Source organism: Chenopodium quinoa, unplaced genomic scaffold (assembly GCF_001683475.1).
Source record: "Chenopodium quinoa cultivar QQ74 unplaced genomic scaffold, ASM168347v1, whole genome shotgun sequence".
NCBI classification, from domain to species: Eukaryota; Viridiplantae; Streptophyta; class Magnoliopsida; order Caryophyllales; family Amaranthaceae; genus Chenopodium; species Chenopodium quinoa.
Genome location: NW_018744239.1, coordinates 2,060,518 through 2,087,771, shown reverse-complemented (window position 1 = coordinate 2,087,771; position 27,254 = coordinate 2,060,518). Strand labels below are relative to the sequence as shown.

General features: G+C 33.4%; 3 protein-coding genes across 3 annotated transcripts; all 3 read left to right on the top strand.

Annotated features, from left to right (window-relative positions):
• Positions 1-7,361: 7,361 nt before the first annotated feature.
• On the top strand, positions 7,362-9,162 carry LOC110694120 (aspartic proteinase CDR1-like). Its single transcript, XM_021871283.1, has one exon. The coding sequence runs from the start codon at positions 7,404-7,406 to the stop codon at positions 8,787-8,789; it is 1,386 nt and encodes a 461-aa protein (XP_021726975.1). The 5' UTR covers positions 7,362-7,403; the 3' UTR covers positions 8,790-9,162.
• A 3,155-nt stretch (positions 9,163-12,317) lies between these two features.
• Positions 12,318-16,097, top strand: LOC110694119 (aspartic proteinase CDR1-like). The gene is made up of 2 exons (XM_021871282.1): positions 12,318-13,069; positions 15,334-16,097. The coding sequence occupies exons 1-2, from the start codon at positions 12,422-12,424 to the stop codon at positions 16,057-16,059; spliced, it is 1,374 nt and encodes a 457-aa protein (XP_021726974.1). The 5' UTR covers positions 12,318-12,421; the 3' UTR covers positions 16,060-16,097.
• A 4,972-nt stretch (positions 16,098-21,069) lies between these two features.
• Positions 21,070-22,715, top strand: LOC110694117 (aspartic proteinase CDR1-like). The gene has a single exon (XM_021871281.1). It carries the CDS (start codon positions 21,133-21,135, stop codon positions 22,495-22,497), a length of 1,365 nt encoding a protein of 454 aa, XP_021726973.1. The 5' UTR covers positions 21,070-21,132; the 3' UTR covers positions 22,498-22,715.
• Positions 22,716-27,254: the final 4,539 nt, after the last annotated feature.

The following is a 27,254-nucleotide window of genomic DNA, read 5'->3' as shown; positions in this document are numbered from 1 at the left end:
TATGAGGTAAAGGTAAAAAGTAGAACCTACATGCCGAATATTCTAGTTGGAATTATTAAAGTAGTAGTGCTACTTAAACTTTTTACAACTTTGTAGTAGTTCTTTCAATTTTTTTTTAATAGGTAGTTGTTTTTAAAACACGCACTTTAATTGGTAGTTTTTGACAAAATTTCCTTTTCCTTTTAATGTGTTGCTTATTTTTGTTATATAAGTCAGTATTGTTTTATTGTGCTTTATATATATATATGTTTATATAACGTGGACTAATTAGCTCAACTTTTTTTTTTTTTTTTTTTTTTTTTTTTTTTTTTTTTTTTAAGTTTAGGAGATGAAAAGACTACGACTTTATTTTGGTGTAGTTGAAATGCTTAATTTCCTTACTTAAATTTGCAAGTTACAGAATGCATAAAGACATGAACTTTATTTTTTAATAAAGAAGGTGGTATGTGGCATATGAGTGATTTGTGGTGTCATATGACATATGAGTAATATATGGTTTGTGTTTTTAAATACTAACTATAGACTATAGATGTTCTTTTCATTATATATGCACTTTCTTTCGTACTTCTCTGTTTATATTTCCTATAATGAAATCAAATTTATTGACATTAATTTCATTTAGGCTTTTCAGTTATCAATTTATCATATTGTCTTAAAACGAGATTTTTTTTTTCTGGTGTTGCTAGGGCTCTGCACCGGTCCAAAACCGGACCGGGACCGGAACCCGGAATCGAATTTTTTTGGGGACCGGAACCGGACCGTAATCAACCGGTCTGGGTTTCGGTCCAGACCTGTTTGTTTCGGTCCGGTCCGGTTTTGAACCGGGATGGACCGGTTACATTTTTTTTCTTTTTCATTTTAGTATCTTAATATATACATACATTTTTAATGTCTTTTTTTTGTTTGTGTGTTTTCCTATTTTACACCTAGGATTTATAAATTACAAGTTTTGTACCTAAATTTTTTGGAAATTTAAACATAAAATTTAAAATTTTCACTCAAAAAATTACAAAATACACATTCCGGTCTGGACCGGAAACCCAGAATCCACAATTTGTGAGGACCAAAGACCGGACCGGAATTTTTTTTTTTTTTTTTTCGGTGTTGCCAGTACTTCTACAAATTGAAAGCATAGTTAAGCATCTACTGCATAATTTATAGCTAGTGACTGAAGTACTTGACTTGAATTTGGCTTAACATTTATGAACACCTACATGCTAACTATACAAAGTTACATTGGCTGCATACATGTTTTTGCTTTGGCTAATATTATCCTACATATTATGCTAGCTTAGCTTGCTTACTCTTAAAACTACCTTATCAATTCGCGGTAGAAGCTTGAAACAATGTCAAGGTTGAAGCTTGAAACAATGTTTCTAACCATGTTTTCTTCATAGATCTAATCCATCGTAACTCTCTACACTCTCCCTTTTACGATGAGTCTTCGATGATTCTCAAGAGCGCCTTAGACCCTCAGCTCACATGGGTATAGAATTCACCGATCGTATACCTTAAATTGGTGTTTTTTGTTACTTAGACCAGGAAAGGCTTTAAAGATCATTGAGCCCCATTTAATAACAAATCCTGGGACTCATTTTGATACCCAAACATCCCTAGTCTTACAACTCGGACAAAAAATAAATTACGAAGTATAAGCTCTATCATATTGTTAGGCACCTGAGTCTACAAGGGTCAATCGTAAGCTCAACTATGGGGTTGACGTAACTAACCTTAAAATTTTATCAACACCTTTTACAACTAGGGATCCTCCTAGATTTCATTATTACCTCACACTAAATGCTTTTTTTTTTCTTTTGAAAAACACAATAAATGTTATTAGTATTGGGAAAATGTTACTCACTCCGTTTCATAATGTTAGTCCCATATATTATTTTGGGCGTTTCAAATTGATTTATCCATATCGAATCTATTCCTTTATTATTATTTTTTTTATTTTCCTAATTCGGTCTTATAATTTCTAATTCCATTATTGGATTGATGACATGGCAGTAATTAAATATTTTGATTGGTCATCACTCCCATTGTGGATTGATGACACGACATTTGATGAAATTCCTCACGTTAAACAAGCATTGTAATTTCCAAAGAAAAAAATCAGAACATTTATAAGAAAGAATTAATTAAGCAAATTTTTTACTAAAATGTAAGATTCCAAATATTATTCATTCTCTTATTTTTTGTGATTGATTTTATATGGGACTAACAAAGTGAAATGGAGGGAGTACTATAGAAAGGGGTCCCTATTGATAAGTGTAGAAAGAAGAAGGAATTTTCCATGGTTGAATGGTTGCAGAAAGAGATACAAAAGTAATTTGGTTTTCTCGATGACCGGCTTTTTATAAAAGGGTGAAGGTGCCAAGAAATATGAAATGTAACGAAAAGAAGACTTTTCTTGATAGGAAGTGGGTCTTAGAAGTTAGAACACAATGATGTAGATAATGAGAATTTACCGTTTTTGATAAATATTCGTTAGAGAACCTAGTCACACATAAATCCACAAATTATCTACCAAATATTTTCTCAAACCTTATTTATCGTTTTCTCGTTGTTATAATTTCATTGACTTGTTCCCTTTTAATCAAACGCAATACCACCCGATTTTCAAACACATGCATCAATCATTATATTTCGATTAATTTAAATGTTTTTTTTTTCGTTATATATGTTGTTTTTATCGTAATTCCTTGTTTATATGTCTTTTTACAAATTCTCACTAATGGCGTTAATTTCTTTGTATGGCTTGTCACAATGTCTTAAATTTAATTTTAGGGCTTTTAATTCAACAAGTCTTGTGTAAGACGGGTGTACGTTAGTTTTATTGAAAGACGGTCAGTTGGAGGGGACTTTAACTATTTTTATGGTAACTTTTAATTTTTCGTTGGTTTAAATTTTATTTTAATGTGTAATTTCTTATAGTTTCATCATTGTATAATATAAAGACTAATATGATTAATCTAGTACATTATAAGTTTTTTGGAAAATAAAATTTATTATTAGAAAAATGATAACTTTTGTAGTATAAAGGGTAATTTTAAATACTTTTAAGTTAACTTTAATCTTACAATAAATTTTATATCCGTCTTTTTGGAGAATTTATACTTTATATTTTTTTTTTTCAAGAGTGCAGACAACTTCTACAATTCAAGCTGAAAAGCTGTTGGGAAAGATTAGGAGAATATCTTTTATATTTATCATATATTATAGTTTCCTTAATTATAGGCTTGATTGACTCAAGATAATAGGTAGAATATCTTGTGATACTATCTTAGCTTGCTATGTACTCTATTTATATGATTTGAGATCAATGAGAAGGACTCAAGCTTTGAGCCCTAAATCTGACATGGTATCAGAACCAGGCCCACGATCGCATGATTGGGGCCTTAATGGTTAAAGTATATTGGGCCAAAAAATTATGGACAACTCACATGTGAGGGTGAAATTTTTTGCCTACACCCCGAAATAGGTAGAGATGCCTACACCCCCACTCCTTCTTAATGACGTCATCTTGGTTGTTTTTTCCGTTGTGAATTGCCTATAAAATGTTCATTTTCATCACTGTAAATGTTAAGTTTTGTATTATTACATGTTCATTTCTGTATAATAATTATTAAATGCTCAATTATGCTAATACGACATGAAATATTAAAATTAATGTAGTTTTGTGTTTGTGTTTCTAGATAACTATTTATAGTAGTACTCAAGGACAAAGAAAAAGTTCATTTCCTTCTTAATAAAGTTCATTTATAGTTTTGCCACCAAAAAATGAGTAATTGGATATTAAACTAAGAGTACAATACAATTCTACATATATTATATATCAAACACAATAAAGTGAATAAACTTCTCGATCCAAATTCGATAAATTCAAGCTTGTGTAATTAATTCATGTTGCGCGAATCCATGTCCTTTTGGTTTTCTTCTTTTTGTCATCTTCTTTCCTTGCTATTGTGCGGTCTAACACACTATATACACAAGTCTTATTTTATTAAAATAAAATACTATATTAAATTTGAGCAAGAATAAAGGTTGAAATGAATCAATTTTCATATGAATATAAACATGGATAAGTATGAGAATTGACATGATCGTTCAGTATATAAATGAATATGTATTAATATATGAATGAACATGTATTAATGTGAAAATGATCATCCATTATTATGAAAATGAACAGCTATTAATACATGAATGAACATATTTACAAATATGAACATTTATTAATATATAAATGAACATATACTTCTTATTAGTTTGAAAATGACCATAAAAGATAATTATGGATGAACACTTACATAAAAAATATACGTAAATAAACACTCTTGAAGCTATCAATATGTGATTGACTATATATCCATATGAGAAAAGAATCAAAATGAACTTGAAATATTTAAAGAAGATAACAAAAACATGAACATTTATCAAAATTTTAATAATCGTGTGTTAATATGTGAATGACCATATACTATTATGGATTGAACATCTACCTAAATAAAAATAAACATTTATCAATATATTATGATATGACAGTATACTAATATATAAATGAACATTTATCAAAATGAAAATGAACATGCATAAAAAAAATATAAATAAATAAATAAAAAAAAAAACAACGAACCAAATTTGTTAATACTTATATTCCTCTAGAATATTTTTTTTCTTCTTTGAAAGTGTTTCCTTCATTCTACAAATAAAAATAAAATAAAAAATAAAATACAAATAATGTATTGGTTTAATTAACTAATTTTAGAACAAAAACTACTAAAAATATAGTATTATACTTACGTTGATACCATTTCCATGGTTGATATTTCAACTATGTTCCTGAAATACAATCGCAACAAAAAAATTTAGTAAAACCTAGAGTTTATACTCTTTTTTATTCCAAACTTGAAGAAAATAACTTACTCTTTTAGAATTTTGCCTTTGTTTTATTGAATTTCGAAGTGATTGAACAATTTTTTGTAATAATTTTGTCATTAAAGTTTTTGATGAGAAATGGGTGAGGAGAGAGAAAATGGCTGAGAAATGAGTGAGGAGAGAGAAAATGCAAATAGAGGTTTTGTACAGATGAAGGTAATTGGTTAAATGTAGCATTTTGATGGGAGTGTAGGTAGAGATCCCTACCCTAGGGTGTAGGAATAGATAATTATGTAAAACACTAAAGGGGGAGTAGTGGTAATGGAATCCCACATTGAAAGAATATCTTTTATATTTATCATATATTTACCACATGGTATCATATATTCTTTCAATGTGGAATCATTGACTTGTTCCCTATTAATCAAACGCAATACCACCCGATTTTCAAACATATGCATTAATCATGATATTTCGATTAATTTATTTTTTTCCATTATATATGTTTTTTTTTTTATTGTAATTCCATGTTTATATGTCTTTTTACAAATTCTCACTATTGGTGTTATTCTCTTTGTATGGCTTGTCACAATGTCTTAAGTTTAGGGCTTTTAATATAATTCAATAAGTCTTGTGTAAGACGGGTGTATGTTAATTTTATTGTGAGACGGTCAATTAGAAGGAACTTTAACTATTTTAATTTTATGATAACTTTTAATTTTTCGTTGGTTTAAATTTTATTTTAATGTGTAATTTCTTATAAAATCATCATTGTATAATATAAAGACTAATATGATTAATCTAGTACATTATAATTTTATTTTTTTTGTAATAATTTAATTGTTTGATAAGCACCTTAATTTGTGACAAAAAGAACAAAAACACATTTTATGTAATTTTTTTTATTATTTAATTTGTATATTTTATCCATCAAAACACACTCTATTCTTAAAATTCAAACAATTTATTAAGGAATTTAGCTACTTACAAAAATATATTCTTCCAAATTAAACCTAGCATCTGATGTAATTAATTTACCTTATCAATATTTACACCTTATTAGTTTCAGCCACCGTGTAATAAATTTACCTTCTTTTCTTGTATCTTTGTCAAGCTTAATTTCTATGTAAAGCTTAATTTCTTTGTATGTATGTCTTGCAGTGGCGGAGCCAGGATTTTCAACTTGGGGGGACAAAATCGTACACCGAATCTTCCTCTAAGTATTGGACTCATTTTCGTTGGACCCATTTTTATTGAGTTTCGTTCTTTTAAACAAGAATTGTCGAAGATCGGGTTGTTTAGTTGCCTTGGATTTGTTTGAATTTGGTGAATCTTTTGACATTTCCTAATTAAATTGAAAATTATATATCAATTTCCACAATCCACATCATTACATAATAACAAAACCTAAGATTCTAATTTCTAAATTTCTAATTCAACTATACATTTCAATAATTTAAATTCTCAAAAACAGGGGAAAAAAATTAAATACCAATAATTCAGAGATTAAACAATTCAATTTTCAATAAGTTCAATACTTCAAAGTTCAAAACTTCAATACCCACAAATCAACAAATGACAAATCCACAATCATTCTCAATCGAAATTAAACAAGTTGATATATACAACAATTTCATCAATTAAACAAGTAATAAGTTGAAATTCGTCTTCAATACCCACAAATGACAAAATCGTCAAATCCACAATAATTCTCAATCGAAATTAAAAAAGACTAACAAGTAATAAGTTGATATATACAACAATTTCATCAATTAAACAAGTAATAAGTTGAAATTCAGATTTACATACCTCCATTGATTTGGGTGAATTGGGTCTAGCGAAGACCGGAAGACCGAAGACAGCAAGACACCCGCCACCAACACCGACACCGCACACCGGCGACACGAACTGTCGTCTGTCGAACTCCAAGTCGCGAACTGGTGATTTGGGTGAACAGAACCGGCGACGGGAGCAGGGGTGGAGCCAATAAAGGGCGGAAGACCGAAGACAGCAAGACACCCGACACCGCCACTGGACGGGAGAAGACGCGAACGAACCAACGAAGTGCCGCCGACGAGCCTGACTGCCTGAGAACTCTAAGTCTCCAACTTTCGAACTTCGAAGAGAGAGAAATTGAGAATTGTGAAAGTTAGGGTTTAGTTCTGCAATTTCTTTTCTTCTTCTTTCTGTCTCACTTCAGTTTTTTTTTTTTAATTTTTTTTCTTTAATTTTTTTTTTTTAAATTTTTTTTTTAAAAATGGGGGGACAAGTGTCCCCACATGTCCCCTTCTAGCTCCGCCCATGATGTCTTGTCATATTTAATTGATAATCATAGTGTTTATATTTTCTTCCTTAAGCGTGTACGTACATAGACCACTTCAACTAATTGAAAACTTAACCAGCTAATTGCTAGTAAACGAAGACCTTGACTTGGACTTACCTTAACATGGATCATTAGCCATTATAAATCAAACCCATATGCTAACTATACAAAGTCACAGCTTAAACACTCTTTCTAAGCCATGACCTACTTATTACATGCTTTAGCTTTGGCTAATATGATCTTCCATATTATGCTAGTATCCTTACTCTTAAAATTACCTAATTATCATGTCATGGTTGAAGCTAGAAACTTAGTTTCTAGCCATGTTTTCTCGATGGATCTAATCCATCGTAACTCTCCTCACTCTCCCTACTACGACGAGTCTTCCATGACTCCTCAAGCGCGCCTTAGACCCTCAGTCTCACATGGCCATAGGATTCACCCGTCGTCTACATACTATGAGAAAAAAGATAGCATTAATTCAAATTTAGTTCCTAATGGAGGGGATTACCTAATAAAAATTGCTCTTGGTACTCCACCAGTCGAATTTTTAGCCAATGCCGATACTGGGAGTGACCTTATATGGTTGCAATGCTCTCCTTGCGACATATGTATCCCCCAAAAATCACCATTATTCGACCCAACAAAATCTTCCACTTTTCATACAATACCTTGCAACTCTCAATCTTGTGATCATCCTGATGTTATTAGTGGATGTCCCTCTAATAACACCAAAAGTGATGGTTTACCATGTATTTATGGTGTAACCTATGGAGATGGTACAACTAGTGTTGGTATCCTAGCGACGGACACGTTAAACTTCCCTCCAGTCGATAATCATGTTACGACCCAAACTAGTTCATACCCTTCCTCTATAATTGGATGTGGAATTGACAATTATGGTTATTTTGGTAACCAAGGGGATGGGATTGTTGGACTAGGGGCCGGTCCATTATCCCTAGTCTCACAACTTGGGCCAAAAATTAACTATAAGTTCTCATATTGCTTGGCACCCCAGTCTTCAGGGGTCAATAGTAAGCTCAACTTTGGGGCCGGTGTAACAGGCCCCAAAGTTGTATCGACCCCCTTCACAACTGGGGATCATTCTACATATCACTACCACCTCACTCTTGATGCCATTACTATTGGAGATAGTTCGGTCCCCATGGACCACAAAGATGTGGTCATCGATTCTGGTACAACTCTTACTTATCTACCACCTAAAGTGTACAATGGTGTTAAAAGTGCTATAACAAGTGCCATTCGACTTAGCCCAATGCCCAAGCCGGTTAAGGGATATGACCTTTGTTACGAAACAAGACAATCATTGGGTTCGGATGGGGAGCTCAACCCTCCGGATGTAGTGTTCCATTTTGAGGGGGCAGATGTTGTATTAAAGGTAGAAAACAGTTTTAGGGTGGTAGCAACTAAGAATGTTGTTATTTCTTGTTTGGCAATCGTACCTACAAATGATATGGTTCATACATCCATATTTGGGAATATTGCTCAAGTTAACTTTGAGGTTGGATATGATTTACAAGCAAAAAGGGTATCATTTGTTCCAACAGATTGCACCAAGTATTAAATTCAATCAAAGTTGTTGCAATATATTCATGTATCACACTATCATTTATAAAGAAAAATATGGAATGTTTCAATATGAATACTACTCCACAAAAAGGTTTCAATGTTCATATTTTTCTATTAATCTACTTCGATACTAAAATAAATACTATTAAAGGATGATCTTGGAAGTTTTATGTTTATATTATTCTATTAATCTATTACTGTACTAATGTAGTGATACATGTTTTACATATTCATGAACAATGGTATATCTCATAAAGACATTTTTTTTATGGTTTACATTTTTTTTTTGAACGGATATAATTTTAATGGTTTACATATTCACGCAAAGATCTTTTTTTTTTTTAAAAAAAAAAAAAAAAAAAAAAAAACAGAAGAATATCCATTGATAGTCACTATTGATTTGTGTGTGAAAAGAAGAAGAAATTATCTATGATTGTAGGGTTGCAAAAAGAAACAGAAAGGTATTTTGATTGTAACAATGAGTGGATTGAAATGAAGGGGTGAAGTAAAGGTGCCAAGAAACAATGTGAAATGTAACAAAAGAAAGGCTTGTCTTGATAGGAGGTGGGTCTTATAATATACAAGTATAAAACAACAATAATGTAGCTATACTAGCTATTGAGAATGTACTATGCTTTATAAATCTTCGTTAAAGAATCTGGTCAGTGGTCACACATAAATTCACTAAAATTTCAACCAAAAAACAATTAGTACGAGTTATTGGCAAGTATTCCGATCCATTATCCTCTCTTATATTTCAAAATGGAATATTAAAATTAATTTAAATTCAGTAAAATTAATTTAAGTTCAGCAAAACTAACTTAAGTTTAGCAAATATAATTTTGTTTCAGTAAAAATAATTTCAATTCAACAAAATAAAATGAAGTGAACGGGGTCTTATTTTTACAAAACTGAAATTATTTTAAGTGAATATTAATTTTTAAGCTGAAGTGAAGCGGACCTCTTTTTAAGTGTTAATAAATCTAGTCCACGTATAATATTTAATCCTATATATATCCAATAATTTACAGAAAATTATCTAAACTTATCATCAGAACCTTGTAGGAAGAAAAAACTTATTAATAAGTCCAAGATAATTTGACAAAGTTTAGTTTTATGCTACTCCAAAAGTTATAGATTTTTTTTTTGAGGAGAACTCAAAAGTTATAGATAATTCGTAACAATTTCGTCTTTTCACACCATCCTTTTAGAATGATGATTAAAGTAAGCGCGTATAGCATATTTGGATTCATACTAAGTAGCAGTGGGATTATTTTCTATCGATTGAACATATATACCGTGACTTATTGGGAGCAAGCCAAGAAGTCTCGGTCGACGTTTGTAGACAAATTACTTCGACCTTTCTTACTTAATTGTTAACTGTACTGTCCACTAAGGTCCTATTTGATTTACCTTAATTTTGCTGAATTAAAATTATTTTTACGGTAAATTTGTCAAAAAAAACCTTTTAAATGCACCATTTTGCGAGAAAAAACCTTTTAAAAGCTTTTTTGCAAAAAAAAAACCTGAAGATTAATATTTTTTGTTGAAGACAACCTGTGCCTCTAATACACTTCATTAAGCTCTAATTTTTTCCTAATAACCCTCTAACTCTCACTTAGTCATTTAATAATTAAATTAATTAAAAAAATAAAATAAAAACTTAAACCACCATCCCTACCACGGTACCACCACCATCCCTACCACCAACAAAAATAAAAACTAAAACCACCATCCCTACCACCACTCCACCAGCCAACCACCATTTCCCTTTCCCTTTCCCCCTCCCATGGAAGCAGCCCCCTTCCCCCCTCCCTAATCGAGCCGCCCTGAACCGCCGGCCGACCTTTCACCCTTTCCCCCTTACCAACCCCCCGCTACAACCCTCCCCCTTACCAGATCGGCGACGCGATGGAGAGGGTGAGAAAGGGGGGGGGGGAAAGAGAGTGTGAGTCAAGGAGAACAGGGAGAAGAAGCGTGAGGCAAGTGTGCTCGGTGTTAGGGTTTAGGGAGGGGATTGCAGCGGGGATAAGCGGGAAAGTTAGGAGGGTCGGGTGGCTGTCGAGGTGGGTCGCCGGGAGTTAGGGGTTCAAGGTGGCGGCTCGGTTGGGGGAAGGGGGCTGCTGCCATGGGAGAAGTAAAAGGAGGGAGTGGCTAGCTGGTGGTGGGGGTGGTGGTTTTTGGGTTTTTTTATTTTTATTTTTTTTTATTAATGAAGTTAATTAATAAATGGTTAGGTGAGATTAGAGGATAATTAGAGTAATTTAGAGCTTAATTAAGTGAATTAGAGGCAAAAGATTGTCTTCAACAAAAAAATTTCACAATTGGGTTTTCTTTTGCTAAAATGTTAAAAATCGGGTTTTCTTTTGCCAAAAAGCTTTTAAAAGGTTTTTTTTCCGCAAAATGTTGCATTTAAAAGGGTTTTTTTGACAAATTTGCCTATTTTTACCGAACTGAACTTAATTTTACTGAACTGAAATTATTTTTACTAAACTTAAATTATTTTTACTGTACTGAAATTATTTTTACTGATTTTCTATTATAATTTTTCTTTAAGAAAACTGAATTTTACTGAACTGAACTTATTTTTATTAAACTGAAATTATTTTTACTGAACTGAAATTAATTTTACTGAAATGAATTTATTTTTACTAAACTGAAATTATTTTTACTTAATATTATTTTTTTAAGGTGAAGAGAACAGGGCCTAACTGTACTGAGTAAAATCTAAAAGAACAAGAAGTATTCCTTCGTTTCATGATATATATCTTACCATTTGAGTTTTCGCACTATCTTTTTATGTGCTTTATTTTATTTTATTTTTTATTTTTTGATGTTTAGAGAGTCAAAAAGATGAGAGTGAGAAATCACCCCAGGATCTCCTGGGACTGGGAGAGAAACTCTAACCAGAGCTATCACGTACTCTGATTTATGTGCTTGCTTTGAGCATGTATTTTTTTTTTTTTTTGCTAATAAGCATATTAAACAACAAAGCTATCATGACAATGTAGTTATGTAGTTAAATTACTCTAAATGTATATTTTCTAAGTTATTTATTTTTTTGTTAATAGATTATTAAAAAGATTCTCCTTGTTTTTTTTGGTATTACAAACCAAAAAAATTATTTAATTACTTCTTACCAATTTGCAAATTAAAAATCAAGACAAATGTGACAATGTCCAACATTTTTTTTTTGAAAGAAGACAATATCCAACATGAGTACATGACAAATTGACAATTATAATTTAAGGCCGCGTTAAAAAAAAAAAAAACTATAATTTATGCCATACATTATATTTATGAGTTTATCGTCGAAGAACAAATTTTGTGATTGAACCTCCCAAGATCGAAATAAGAGAGTATTAAAGATTAAAGGTGCATTTTTGGCAAATTAACCTTATTAGTTAACATGAATAAAGTAGTATGAAAACAAGGTAGAATGACAACAAAAGACCTTGACTACACTAGACGCAAATTCCGCAAATTGCATTGCGTAGTATGTTGTATGCATCTATTTGCCTTGAAAATGACATGATCATAGACTTTGGTTATATAAACCCATGTTAACTACTAAACCATAACATATCTATTATTAGCCATTGGCACAAACTTTTCTTAGCAACCAACATGCATGCTTCTACTTTGTCTAACATCCTCCTAATTCTTTTGCTAGCATCATCCTCAATCTTAGACCCCCCTAATTCGATCTCAGTCGAGGCTCGAAAATTAGCCACTTCTAATAATGTCTTCAAGGTCGAACTCATCCATCGCGATTCACCACTTTCACCTTACTACAACTCTTCCATGACACCACAAGAGCGCCTAAAGAGAGCACCCCTAGGCTATATATCACATGGCCACAACATTCAACTATCCTCATCATTTTATAACCTAAATGATGAAAAATCATACGCTTTAGTCCCTAATGGTGGAGGATACCTCATGAAAATCGCCCTTGGTACCCCAAAAGTCGAATTTTTAGCCGTGGCAGACACGGGTAGTGACCTTATTTGGGTCCAATGTCAACCTTGTAACACTTGTTTCCAACAAAAATCTCCACTCTTCGACCCGTCTAAATCTTCGACCTACCATGAAATCCCTTGCAATTCTCCGGATTGCACCCATCCAGACCTTAAATCCGGTTGTGCTTCAAATAATTATAACAATAACAATAACAACGAGTCATTATCATCATCATCGTCCTGTTTATATGAGTGTATTTACGGTGATAATACTCAAACTACGGGCGTCTTAGCCACTGAAACACTTACCTTCAGTGGCGGACCCAGGAATTTCCGACTGGTGAGTCACAATCGATAATCAAATATGTAAAATTTTTTTTTTACCAAACAACCAAATAATAGTACTAAAAAATACATCTAAATATTCAAACAGTACAAAATACAACCAAATGTTCATATAATACTACAAAAGACAATTAAATAGTAATGCAAACTTATTACAATATTTCTCGACGAGTTTTCATGTTTTGATATCGATTTATGATATCTTCCATGCTAACATTCAAAAACAAATCATTCTCCAAATAAGTAATTAAACAATCATTCAACATTTGATCTCCCATGCTATTTCGTAGTTTGTCTTTCACTTGCTTCATGCCAGAAACAACACCAACTTCAAAAGTAAATAGACCCTATCATGAGTTTCAGACAATCCCGTTTCAACCAATTTGATTGAAAGTTCACTAAGACCCTTCAAATTCCAAAACCTTTCATCTCCTCTAACAGAACAAATGTAACTCTCAAGTGTATGACCAAAGACTATTTATGAACTTGGAAATTCATTAGGATAGAATTTTGCAACCTTAATCAATTTTTCCTTATCAAACTTAGAAAAACGATCCACAGGACTCAAACAAGACATACACACAAGTAGTTCTTTAGTTTTTTCGGGAAATCGATTTTCAAGTTCTTGCAATTGAAGATCAATGACACCAAAAAAAACTTCAACTAATAATTAACAAGCTAATAAACACCCTAAATAAACACTGACCACAATTCACATAATCGCATGATCAAAAAGGTTCAAATTTCATCAAAAAGACAAAAACCCAACAACATTAACAAAAGGTTCAAAGTTTACCAAACAAACAACAACAAAATCAACCAAAGTTTAATAAAATTAACTAATTAGACTGAATTAAATTGAAGATTAGAATTTTAAACTAAAAATTAGAAATCAACTTACTAGCAAAATGAGAATAGGAGATTAGAATTTTGAAGAAGCGAAGAGCGGTGAGCACAGAGGACAGAGCAGGCGAGCAGCAGCCAGCAGCACAGCCAGCACTGGAGGCGTGAGCAAACTAGCGAAGAGCACTGTCAAACATTTCAGAGACTTTGGGTTATTGCAACTTTTCCAAGTCGTCTCATAATCACAATTCACAAATTCACAATAACTGTCAAACTTTGAAGTTTCAAACGAGAAACATTTTGCCACTGTCATAATCACAAATTCACAATTTTACAAATTCACAAGAGCACTGTCAAACTGTTTCCAAGTCGTCTCATAATCACAATTCACAAGAGCACTGTCAAACTTTTCCAAGTCGTCTCATAATCACAATTCACAAATTCACAATTTTGCCACGACGGTGTTACAATGTTACTTGATAATTGACATTCCTTTAGATATTAAGTGCATCGTTTTTCTCAATTGAATTTTTTTAGTATATGAAATCCCTAATTCAGATAATGCAAAATTCTCTGAAATTGAGTTGATTATTGAAAAATTAGGGTTCAAATTTAGTATTACTAAATCATAACTAACAAGTAATATCAACAATTAAATAAATAAATAAAAAAAAAGCCGAAAGATGAGTAGATGACTAACCTGAATTTATCTAGCTGTGCCATCGCTTTAGTTCAGCAAAAATGGTGAATTGCAGCTTTCTTCTTTCAGTGTTCAGCAAAAAAAGCAAGGGCCCAATCCATTTCAATAAAGAGGAAGATGAAGCGAAGAGGAACTGAGGAAGATGCGAAGAGGAAGATGAAGCGAAGAGGAACTGAGGAAGATGCGAGGAGGAAGATGAAGCGAAGAGGAACTGAGGAAGAGGCGAAGATGAAGATGCGAAGAGGAAGAGGCGAACTCAGAAGTTAGAATTTTTTTTTTTTTTTTTAAAAAAAAAACTTAAAATTTTTTTTGGGCCCTGGTGAGTCATTTGACCCACTAGGCACAAGGCCTAGTCCGCCACTGGCTGTGCCATCGCTTCAGTTCAGCAAAAATGGTGAATTGCAGCTTTCTTCTTTCAGTGTTCAGCAAAAAAAGCAAGGGCCCAATCCATTTCAATAAAGAGGAAGATGAAGCGAAGAGGAACTGAGGAAGATGCGAAGAGGAAGATGAAGCGAAGAGGAACTGAGGAAGAGGCGAAGAGGAAGATGCGAAGAGGAAGAGGCGAACTCAGAAGTTAGAATTTTTTTTTTTTTTTTTTTTTTTTTAAAAAAAACTTAAAATTTTTTTTGGGCCCTGGTGAGTCATTTGACCCACCAGGCACAAGGCCCAGTCCGCCACTGTTTACCTTACCCTCTCCTGATGCTACCTCGCCGAGTCTTTCGACCACATCCATTTTCGGGTGTGGGACGGACCAACAAGGCTCGCTTGGCACCCAAGGAGAAGGGATCGTTGGACTAGGGACAGGCCCGTCTTCCTTGATCTCGCAACTCGGTTCAAAAATCAACTACAAGTTCTCCTACTGCTTAGCTCCTTTAACTTCCGACGTCTCAAGCAAGCTTACCTTTGGAGCCGATGTAACCGGATCTGAAGTAGTGTCAACACCCTTCGAAATAGGAGAACGCCCCACATTCTACCACCTTACCCTCGACAGCATTAGCGTCGAGGGTAGTGATAACCCGGTCCAAATCCCGGTAGGTATGGACGTGATCATCGACTCTGGTACCACTCTTACAATGCTTCCAACTAACATCTACAACGACTTAAGGGCTGCTTTGGTGAATGCCATTGGACTTAACATGGTACCGAGCCCAATCGAAGGTTACGACCTCTGTTACAATACAGGGGATTCAGGGGAGTTTAGTCCTCCAGACGTTGCATTCAAATTTCAAGGGGCCGAAGTCGTGTTAAAGACAATCAACACATTTCGGCAAATTGAGGACAATGTGAGTTGCTTGGCAATGTTGGCTACGGATAGTACTCCGATATTTGGGAACATTGCTCAAGTTAATTTCGAGGTCGGGTATGATTTACAAGCTAAGCAAGTTTCTTTTGCTCCAGCAGATTGTACTAATTAAGTACTTGTAATAACTAGCTTAATTGATCGTTATTTCGAGGTTTGTTTGTATGGGCATAAGTATGTTTCTGTTGTTAGTTGCTAGTTTTACATGTAATGAACTCTTCGATTTTCTCCATCAAAAATCTATAAGCTCCATATATGTCTGAAAGTACATTTGTCTTATATATGGAGTACGTTTTAGGAAAGTTATTGTACCATTTGGAAATTAAATGAAGTTCCTGTGTGTTTTCTAACTTACATTTGAAATTAAATAATGCAAGTACGTGTTGTGGTGGTGATAATTATGTAGGGGTGTAAACAAATGGAGATTCAATATAAAAAATCGAATTTGAGGTCGATTAAGGGTCTGTTCACATTACTTAATTTCAGTTCAGTTCAGCTCCTAATATCGTTCTCTTATAAAATATTCATTTCAGTTCAGCTACAATCAATCCAGTTTAGTTCAGTTCAGTTCAACTTAGTTCAGTAAATGTGAACAGTCCCCAAAGAACAATTATGTTGTGAGTATATGAAAAACGCGTTTGGTCAGACTCGCTTCAGTTAAATGAAATACACGAACATAAACTTGGGTTTTGGAAGTGATGTCAATTTTTTTAGTGTGTATTGAGCCTAAACTACTCATGGAGGTCGGTGCAAAAATGCAATCTGGCAATGGAAAGTTCTATTAGAGTTACAAAATTATCAAATTTTTAATTTTATTAATATCGTACTATATCATAGACTGTGTATCAATTAATCATAAATTTTGGATGAGTTAATTAGTTCTCTAAAATGTTAATTAGAGCTAGCGTGGCAAAAAATTACGTTTCAAATCTCATTTAACCTTTATTTTAAGTGGATTTTATTTCGTGTTGGAATGAGAAATTGAAAAGGCTCAAGTTGCATCCGTTTTGAAGCCGAAAAAACTTTCTTCTTTTTTCTTTCTTTTTATTTTTTATTTTTTATTTTTACAAAGGTTTAGATAAACAACAAACTGTATTTATGTTTTTATTTTTCATGTTTATTGATTTTATACTTAACTAGTTTTGTGCCCCGGCGATGCCCGGGTAGTTTATGGACTTTTAAGATAAAATTATACTATCTCCGTTAAATGTTATGTGTAACTTTGAAATATTTTATATCTCTCAAATAATACCTTAAAGTTGTACATAACATTTAACGGAGGTATTACTATAATTCAATTTGATTGAAAATAGAATTCTAAATTAACTTTTTTTGCTACAAAATCAATCTATATTTATCCAACGTGGTACGATACTTGGCGAAAAATTAAAACGCTAAATGATGTTGTCTTGTGGCCTAATTATCAATTTATTATTTGGTATTTTATCGAAAATATAACTCTAAACTAATAATCTTTTTCTAAAATTCTATCCTAATTTGATTGAAAATAGATTTCATTCCTTTTTTTTTATTTTATTTTTATTTTATTTTATCTTATGAAATCTATCCAAAGTGGCGCGACACTTAACGATTTATTTTTTAATTTTATTTTTAACATATGAAGTTTATTTAAATCTATCCAAGATGACGCGACACTTGGCGAAAATTTAGAATGCCAAGTGTCGCTATTTCGTGACCTGGCTAAAAGTTTAGCTTTATATATTAGTTATATGATGTGATGTTTATAGGATGCAATATAATACGCATCCACCATCCAATTATAATTGAGTAAATCATAACAATTCTTGTTGGAAGAATCAACTTACTAATTATTCACGATAATTTGATAAAGTTAGTTATTATGCTACTCAAAAGTTATAGATGGGTCGTAACTCGTAACAACAACTAGTACTGTTTAGACAGTTCGGGTTCGGTTCGATTTCAATTAGGTCGGTTTCAAATTGGTTCAAATGTCTTACGGGTCGGTTTCAGTTCGGTTTAAATAATATCGATTCGATTCGGTTTCGGTTTATTCTTGAGCGGTTTTAATTCGGTTCGGGTTGTAAACAGTTTGGATAATAAACAGTTCGGTGCAGACAGGTTGCGGTTTGTTAACGGTTCAATATAAATGGTTTTTATCCCGGTTCAAATAGTTTCGGTTTAGAAACAATTTCAGGTTAGAAAGAGTTTGGTTCTTTTTCAGTTTAGTTTATAACTGGTTTAATTCTTTTTCGGTTCAGTTTATAACTAATTCGGTTCTTAATTTCTTATACGGTTTAACATCATTGGGATCGGTTCCATTTTAAGTTTACTAAATTACGGTTTGGGTTGGTTTTTGATTTCAAAAAATCGATTGTTTATCAAGTCGTTTGGATTCGGGCAATTAAATTGTTTTGGTTTGAAATTTGATAGTACTTGCCAACTTTTTGCTGCTCAACAAGTTTTATATTAAGTCCAGAAATCATCACTTTATATTTAGGCATCATATTATATACAAATTCTCATTGATCTAATAAATACATATCATGTCTTGTTTCAAGTTTAGTCATAGTGTCATACTGATCTTACTAGTTTATTACGGAGTAGATTATAAAAGTTAGTGTATTAATGTACTACGGAGTATTGTTTTACAACTAGGTTATTATCTGCTTCTGATTTAATCATTTAATTAATAGTGTCATAGTCATGATTTGATGAGTTCTTGTGAAATCGAAATTTACAATTTGGTAATTCGATACTTGATTAATCAACAAGACTGATAATAATGACTCGTTTATCATTATATATTTTCATAAAATTATGAAGATATTACAAAAGAGTTTGATTTGTATAATGAAAGAAAACATTAATGAATAACAAGATAATATTGATTCGTTCAATCGATCATACGTACACATAGCATCTAACCATCTCATAGTTAAATACTTCGTATTTATTAGTACAAAGTTATAGATTAGTAAACATTATTTTGACTGGATCAATAATTTGAGTTGTAATTTTAAGATTAGGTAAATGTCGTTGTTCATGTAGTTTAAGTAGTATAATGATCTATACCATCACTAACTTTAATTTTAATACTCCCTCCGTCCCTTTATCATTTTTGGGGTCAAACTTTGAAAATATTGACCATAAATTACTACTAATCTATAAAACAATAAAACATAATTTAGTCATGAGTGATCTTTATAAATTTGTCTCATTATATATTTTATTAATATCACCTTTTTTTTTTATAATTTTTACTGTTTAATTTGATTTTAATATTCTTTTTAGAGTAAGCAGTTTTTAGCTAATTCGATTTATAAGCGGTTTGGTTTATAAATGATTCGGTTTGCAAGAGGTTCAGTTTATAAACGATTCGATTTATATACAGTTTGGTGCAAACAGGTCGCGGGTTGTTAACGGTTCGGTGTAAACTGTTTTTATCCCGGTTCAAACGGTGGTTGAAAGCGGTTTCGGGTTAGAAACAATTCGGTTGTTTTTTGGTTCGGTTTAGAACTGGTTCGGTTCTTATACGGTGTTACGTTATTCGGACCGGCTCAGTTTCGGGTTCATTCATATACGATTCGGGTCGATTTTAGGTTTAAAAAAACGGTTTTTAATTAGTTCGGTTCTCATATAGATCGGTTTGTTTCGAACAGTTAAACGATTTGGATTTAAAATTTGAGAGCATTAACAACAACTAAAATTTATTGTTTTTCGATAATTGATCATGTGGAAGCAAGTCTCTCTCTTTATTTTTTTTTGAAAGAAAGAAAGTCTCTCTCTTTATTTATTTATTCATATATATATTTTTCTTTTGATAACGACTTAAGAGCAAGTCTTGGTCGTCGTACGTCGTTAGTAAACAAGTTGCTTCCCTTTTTTAACGGTATGGTAGAATATCCACTAATTTTACAAGCTAAAAGCACATACACTTTGTTTCATACGAAGTAATATTTTTACCCTTTTTGACATTTCACTCTACTTATGTACTTACTTTGAGCGCGAGCTTGTGCCAAATCGAGCCATTTTAGTGTCAGTTCTAACCAACTCTTGTGTCAGCTCAGCCTATTTCCATCTCTACCACAAAGGTTATTATGATAGTGATGTTTTAAGATCATTTTTAATGTCTAAATCACAATTTTATTTGTTAATTGATTATAAAAAAATACTTTTTTTTTTTTCTTTTTCATTATTATTATTTTACGTTTTTCTCTAATGATATAAAAAATTTGGTACATCTTATGGATCTAGAATTATTAATGAAGAAAAATACAACAAGATTCCACTACTTGTCAATAAATAAAGACATATGTATCATTAAAATATAAATTACTTTTTTGCTATGGAACCTCCTAAGATATTAATAGCGACAAAATTATGAAGAATTAACGCAATGAGTTCTAATGATAAAAGTTATGTCTTGGCAATTAAATGTATATTACAATTTATATTGTTCACCATGATCATGTGCACTTTGTTTATTCAAAATATCATTCAAAGTACCAGGTACCAATATGGATACAGGTGTGTATTGCTTAATGCATGTTGCAACAGGTATAATGATCATAGGATAATATACAAAGGAACGCACATTCTGACGGGTTTCATATCTAAACAAATATTTTGAGCTACGTACGTAAGTTACGAGTAATTTTTTTCATACTTGTTGTATGATTTGTCAAATTAATTATAATGTTCTCATGTGATATTATTGTCATTATTTTTTATTGCATGCTATATACATATATGTCATCGTTCACTAAAAAAAGACGATAAAAAATTATGGGAAAAAAAGGTAAGACCCTACAAGACCCATATGGTCCGGGTAAGGATCTTAAAAATTTAGACCCTAATGGTCTGGGTAGGGTAAGGTTATAGGAAAGAAGTTATAGATAGATACGAGTCCAGGTATTACTAGACCCTGCGCAGACCCTACCCAGAAGGAAGAAAACAGAAACCTTGACTAGAGACGACTTGGCATAGTAAACGATGGAAACTTATTACACAAGAAAACAGAGACCTTGACTAAAGACGACTTGGCATAGTAAACGAGGGAAACTTTGCAACTAGTGGAGCACATTGTATGGTTTTGCCTTGACAAGGATATGATCGATTATATAAACCGATGTATGTAACCAATTAACCATAACATATCTCTTACTAATTAAGCATTTTCATAAACGTTACTTAATTAGCAAACAACATGCATGCTTTTACTTTGCCTAATATGTTCCTAATTCTTTTGCTAGCATCGTCCTCTTTCTTCGAACCCCCTTATTCGGTCTCAGTAGAGGCTCGAAAATTAGCCACTTCTAATGGCATATTCAAGGTCAATCTCATCCATCGCGATTCACCACTTTCGCCTTACTACAACTCTTCCATGACACCACAAGAGCGCCTAAAGAAAGCACCCCTAGGCTATATATCACATGGCCATAATATTCAACTATCCTCAAAATATTATAGCCTAAATGATGAAAATTCATATGCTTTAGTTCCTAATGGTGGATCATACCTCTTGGAAATTGCCCTTGGTACCCCAGAAGTCGAATTTTTAGCCGTGGCAGATACGGGTAGTGACCTTATTTGGGTCCAATGTCAACCTTGTAACAATTGTTTCCAACAACAATCTCCACTCTTCGATCCATCCAAATCTTCGTCCTTTCATTTACTCCCTTGCCCTTCTTCGGATTGCGCCCAACCAGATCTCACTACTAGTTGTGCTTCGATTAATAATAATAATTACAACAGTTACGAGTCATCATCACTGTGTGCTTATCAAAATAGTTACGGTGATAATACTCAAACTATGGGCATCTTAGCCACTGAAACCCTTACCTTACCCTCTCCTGATGGTACCTCGTCGAGTCTTTCGACCACATCCGTTTTCGGGTGTGGGTCGTACCAACAAGGCTCGCTTGGCACCCAAGGAGAAGGGATCGTTGGACTAGGGACAGGCCCGTCTTCCTTGATCTCGCAACTCGGTTCAAAAATCAACTACAAGTTCTCCTACTGCTTAGCTCCTTTAACTTCCGACGTCTCAAGCAAGCTTACCTTTGGAGCCGATTTAAAAGGCTCCGAAGTAGTGTCAACCCCCTTCCAAATAGGAGAAAACCCCACATTCTACCACCTTACCCTCGACAGCATTAGCGTCGAGGGTAGGGATAACCCGGTCCAAATCCCGGTAGGTATGGACATGATCATCGACTCTGGTACCACTCTTACAATGCTTCCATCTAACATCTACAACGACTTAAAGGCTGCTTTGGTGAAAGCCATTGGACTTAACACGGTACCGAGCCCAATCGAAGGTCACGATCTCTGTTACAATACAGAGTCATCAGGGCAATTTAGCCCTCCAAACGTTGCATTCCAATTTCAAGGGGCCGAAGTCGTGTTAAAGACAATCAATACATTTCGGCAGATTGAGGACAATGTGAGTTGCTTGGCAATGTTAGCAACGGATAGTACTCCGATATTTGGGAATATTGCTCAAGTTAATTTCGAGGTCGGGTATGATTTACAAGCTAAGCAAGTTTCTTTTGCTCCAGCAGATTGTACTAATTAAGTACGAACTACCTTTAATTAATCGTTATTTCTATTTTTACATATTGTACTTCCTTATGGTAAGGTTTGTTTGTATGGGCACACACAAGTATGTTTGTATTGCTATTTCTTCGTGTAATGAAAGTTTCGATTTTCTGTATCAATAATTCAATATGCTTTAAGCTCCATATATGTCTGAAAGTACATTTGCCTTATATGTATGGAGAACGTTTAAGAAAAGTTTTTATATCATTTGGAAATAAAGTTCTCTTTTTTTTTTTTTCAAGACTTTAGATTGAAGTAATGCAAGTACGTGTAGTAGTGTCGTGGACTCGTGGTGATGATTATATAGAGGTGTAAATAAGCCGAGACATAATTATAATAATAAAAAAAAAACCAATTCGTATAATAATATTTTTTTATTTTTTTTAAAGAAATTCGAATAATAAAGTTGACTAAAATTCAATTTATGTTTTGAGCATATGAGAAACGCGCCGAGTTTGAACAGTTTTTGAAGCTAGTAAATGAGATTAAATATGAGCATAAATATATTCATCCATTTAATTAATTAATTAACTTCATGAACAATTTCTTTATAAACTTTTTAGATCAAATAAGGTCGTTTATAAGATAAGCTCAAATTGTGTTTAATAAAAGTTTGACTTTTTTTTTGAGATTTTTATGTGTCAAAATAACAATACAATTTTTTTCTAAAAAATTATTCTTGATAAACTCGTCTCCATTTAAAAATTGAGCAATTTACAAACACTTAAACAACCCCCTAATAAGCTTATGATCAAACTCGCTTAAGTTAAATGAATTGCACAAACATAAACTTTTTTTTTTGAACGGGGCACAAACATAAACTTGGGTTTTGGAAATGATGTCAGTTTTGTTTGTGTGTGTAGAATTGAGCTTAAACCACTCATGGTCATGGAGGTGGGTGCAAAACTGCAATCTGGCAATCAACGTCTATTAGAGTTACAAAATTGTAATTTTTTTTAAAAAATAATTGCACTACGTGTATAAATTAATAATAAATTTTATCATTTAGCTGAGTTAGTCCTCTAGAGCCAACGAGAAAAAAAGTCACGATCTTTTATTTTGCGTTGGTATAAGAGTAGGCTAAAGTTTTATTATTCTTTTTTTTTAATCTATAGTTGATGTTTATACGAAAATCCGATGCAATATATCCACTGTCCAATTATTACTGCATATTCTGTATATCACAACATTTCTTGTAGTTGAAAGAATCAGCTTACTAATTAATCACGATGATTTGATAAAGTTTGGTATTACGTTTCTTAAGTTATAGATTGGTCTTAAACTCTTAACAACTTCTAAATCATATTGTCCTTCGATTATTGATCATATGAAACTATGGGAGCAAGTCTCTCTCTTTATTTATTTATTTATCTTTTGATAACGACTTGGGAGCAAGTCTAGTAGACAAGTTGCTTCCCTTTCTTAAGGGTATGGTAGAATGTCCACTAATTTTACAAGCTAGAAGCACATACATCATGTTCATTATCTTTGTTTCATAATATCTTACCCATTTTGACATTTCACTCTGCTTGTGTGCTTATTATGAACACATGTTTTTTTACTAATAAACAAACCACAAAGTAAAGATGCACACAAACAGGATTGTGACGAGCTGGGCCGTGTAGGTCACTAGGCCTACGTTCCGTACTAGCGGGTCGTGTCTAGGATGGTCCAAGATTTATGTTGTGTCAATCTTTCATAAATGGTACCCATACATAGCCCAATCTATGTGTCGTGCCATGTCCAGCCACCTAATAATTTATACTATTATTTTTTTGGTTGATTAGTTAAATATAAGCGAGTCAAAATGCATGCCGGCCCGTTATGGTCGTGCCAAATTTTGAAAATGAAGCCCTTGCATATCCCATGACTCATCGATGTGTCTCTCTTGTCATGTCACACTTATGACGAGCTCGTGCCAAGGCAAATCGAGCCATTTTCATGTCATGTCTAACCAGCTCTACCACAAAGGCTATATATATTATGACAAGGATTTTTTTTTTTTTTTTTTTATTTTTTTGAAGCCATGATAATGATGTTTCTAGATCATTCTTAATGTATGTTTTCTAAATCACAATTTTATTTGTTAACTGATAATCAAAGGTAATTTATTATTATTATTATTATTATTATTATTATTATTATTATTATTATTATTATTATATCTCAAAAACATAAATTAGTGGGAAGCCGAGATACAATCTGGGCCCCCACTCCTCTAGCTATAGCGAAGCCTACCCTAGTGAATATATATATGAGCTGTAGCACGAGCTCCAATGTCTTGCGTCGTCAAGAACCTCTGAATCCGCTTTAGCAACACAACAAACTCCTTCTCTAAATCCCCAAGCGAAGAAAATGAGAAGGGAATGAAACCATATCCAATAGCCAGACAACGAGCTTCATACTTAACCCGCTTTCGATAAGCGGCATTAGCCACAACCCGTCCTGGAACAAAGTCGGATAGCCCTGTTTGTGTCAAAGGAGAAGACCCTGTGAAGTCGACACATACATCACGACCACGATCCCAAGAATAAAGTAACACATCGGCAGGTCTGAGAGCCCCGTCATTATTCCCTCCAGATAATCCTATGTCAACCTCCTTTCTTGCTGAAATCCTAGATCTGTAGCAAATATCAACAAATGTATCCCGAACAACATTGTGCCGATGTTTAATACCTACAATGCCAGCACATGACACCGCATGGTCGCCGAATACATCCACAATAAAAACCCGAGAGCAAGCAGAGCACGGTGTCGAGACAGAGAACAATGGAACACTCATCCGATCCGATAACACAACACACATCGGTATGTCTTAGCGTTCATCGTCTGACCCAATCCAGAATAGGGACTGCCCTAAGCCAAGCAGAGGTGTGATCACCCTGCTGCGACTTCCACAATGCCGACTATCAAGGAGACAAAGAAAAGGTGGATTCTGCAGAAGCGGCAACCTTTGTGAAATATATATTTGTCAATTTCTTCATGAGTTTAGGGGCAGCGACTTCACAAGGATTACCTATAATGTCAGACTTAACCGTTCCAGTAAACAGACTCAACGCATCCTCAAAAGCTCGACCAAGACCCACAATACCAGTACGACGCAGAAGCTGCGTCTGCAGCCCAGCAGACTGCAACCGAGAAGCAAGAAAAGCATAATGACGAACATCACCTGCGGACACCAAGCCCTCCAAAAGCAAATGGTAAGATGGCAAGACGCCACTGCCAATCACCAAACCCGGGCCCCGAATTACTAACAATACGCTTCAAGGAAGATCGAAGAGCCTCGTCGAAAACGCGCTGAACCGTCTCGAAAGCACCTGGAGGACAAGTACGCAAGGCAAAGTAGAGTTTAGAAACTCCAGTACATGCCCTAATTAACAACAGGATTATCCAGCATAGCAACCTTATTCATAAGCGCAATGGTCTTGATCGCCCTCTGCATCACAAGCTCACCACTAAACCTGGAATCAGAACTAACGGACCACCAAGCAGTTTAACACCATGCAATGGTCGAGCAATAGAAGGGGGCAAAACACCCACAAGCCTGCACTTCGAAGGTCTTTTGTAGGTCAGAAAGCCTCTTCTTGAAGAAAGGGATCCGAAACTTCAGTTTTTTCCACATTAAGATGCAACCCAAAACGAGGTCCTTCCTCCATAATCAATTGTAGAACCTTCCCTACCACCAAAGTGTCTCCAATAATAGTGTCGTCATCCAAATACCACGCTTGAAGACAAACCTCAAAAGTATCTCTGATTTTACACACAAGAGGTTGTAAAACCAAAGAAAAAAGGAGAGGACCAAGGGATTATTATTATTATTATTATTATTATTATTATTATTATTATTATTATTATTATTATTATTATTATTATTATTATTATTATTATTATTATTATTATTATTATTATATTTTTTTTGGGAAATTCTCAATGGTACTCATGTACTTCTTTTTTTTCTCAATGGTAAACACTAACTTTTCTAATTATCTATGGTAATCAATAATTAACTAAACTAATTCAATGGTAAGTTTTTGACATTAATCCTTTAATATTAGCCTAACTATCGTTAACTTAAGTAAAAAAGTCTAATTTACCCTTAAAAATCAGTTTTCCCTCCAAATTAGATTGCCCTTTTCCCTCCTAATCCAAAATCCCCAAATTTTTTTCTTTATAAACCCTAGAAACAGAAATCCCCAATTCATATTTCCCCTGTATTTCAATTATTTGCAATTAAGCTAAATTTCTCAATGAAATTCTCTCGTTCTTCTTCTGTTAGGGGTATCACAATTGACGAGAAGCTTGATTGGGTGAAGCATGTCCATTGCTATTGCAAACCACCCCAGGCTGCTGCTATCATGGTTTCGGAAACGGCAAAAAACCCACGAAGGCTGCTGCAGGTCTTGCGAATTTTTTGCGTGTCTGAAGGAGGAATTAGAGGTTAAACAGAGTCCCATTGTTGCTTTGAATGAAAAGGTGGATGGATTGGTGAAGTATATTAAACATTGTTAAAATTGGTCGATTATGTACTTTATTATGGTAGTTATTGTTGCAAATCGAAATTTAGATGATGTAATTAGGGAGAATTGTGGTAGCCTTAGTTTCAGTTAAGTAGGTGTTTATGTATTCCCTAATTATGTACTACTTTCTAAATGAATAAAAGTAGATGAATTTCCCTTATGTTGCATTCTATTTGTTCTGTATCAACAACATTGAAATTACAGATATTGCATGCAT

What these genes read in the sequence shown, in the direction of transcription:
- LOC110694120 (XM_021871283.1), top strand. Translation starts at nt 7,404, where the DNA reads ATGACCTACTTATTACATGCTTTAGCTTTGGCTAATATGATCTTCCAT.
- LOC110694117 (XM_021871281.1), top strand. Translation starts at nt 21,133, where the DNA reads ATGCATGCTTTTACTTTGCCTAATATGTTCCTAATTCTTTTGCTAGCA.
- LOC110694119 (XM_021871282.1), top strand. Translation starts at nt 12,422, where the DNA reads ATGCATGCTTCTACTTTGTCTAACATCCTCCTAATTCTTTTGCTAGCA. An exon ending in CCACTGAAACACTTACCTTC is followed by an intron (nt 13,070 to 15,333) that starts AGTGGCGGACCC and finishes CTGTTTACCTTA; the next exon opens with CCCTCTCCTGATGCTACCTC.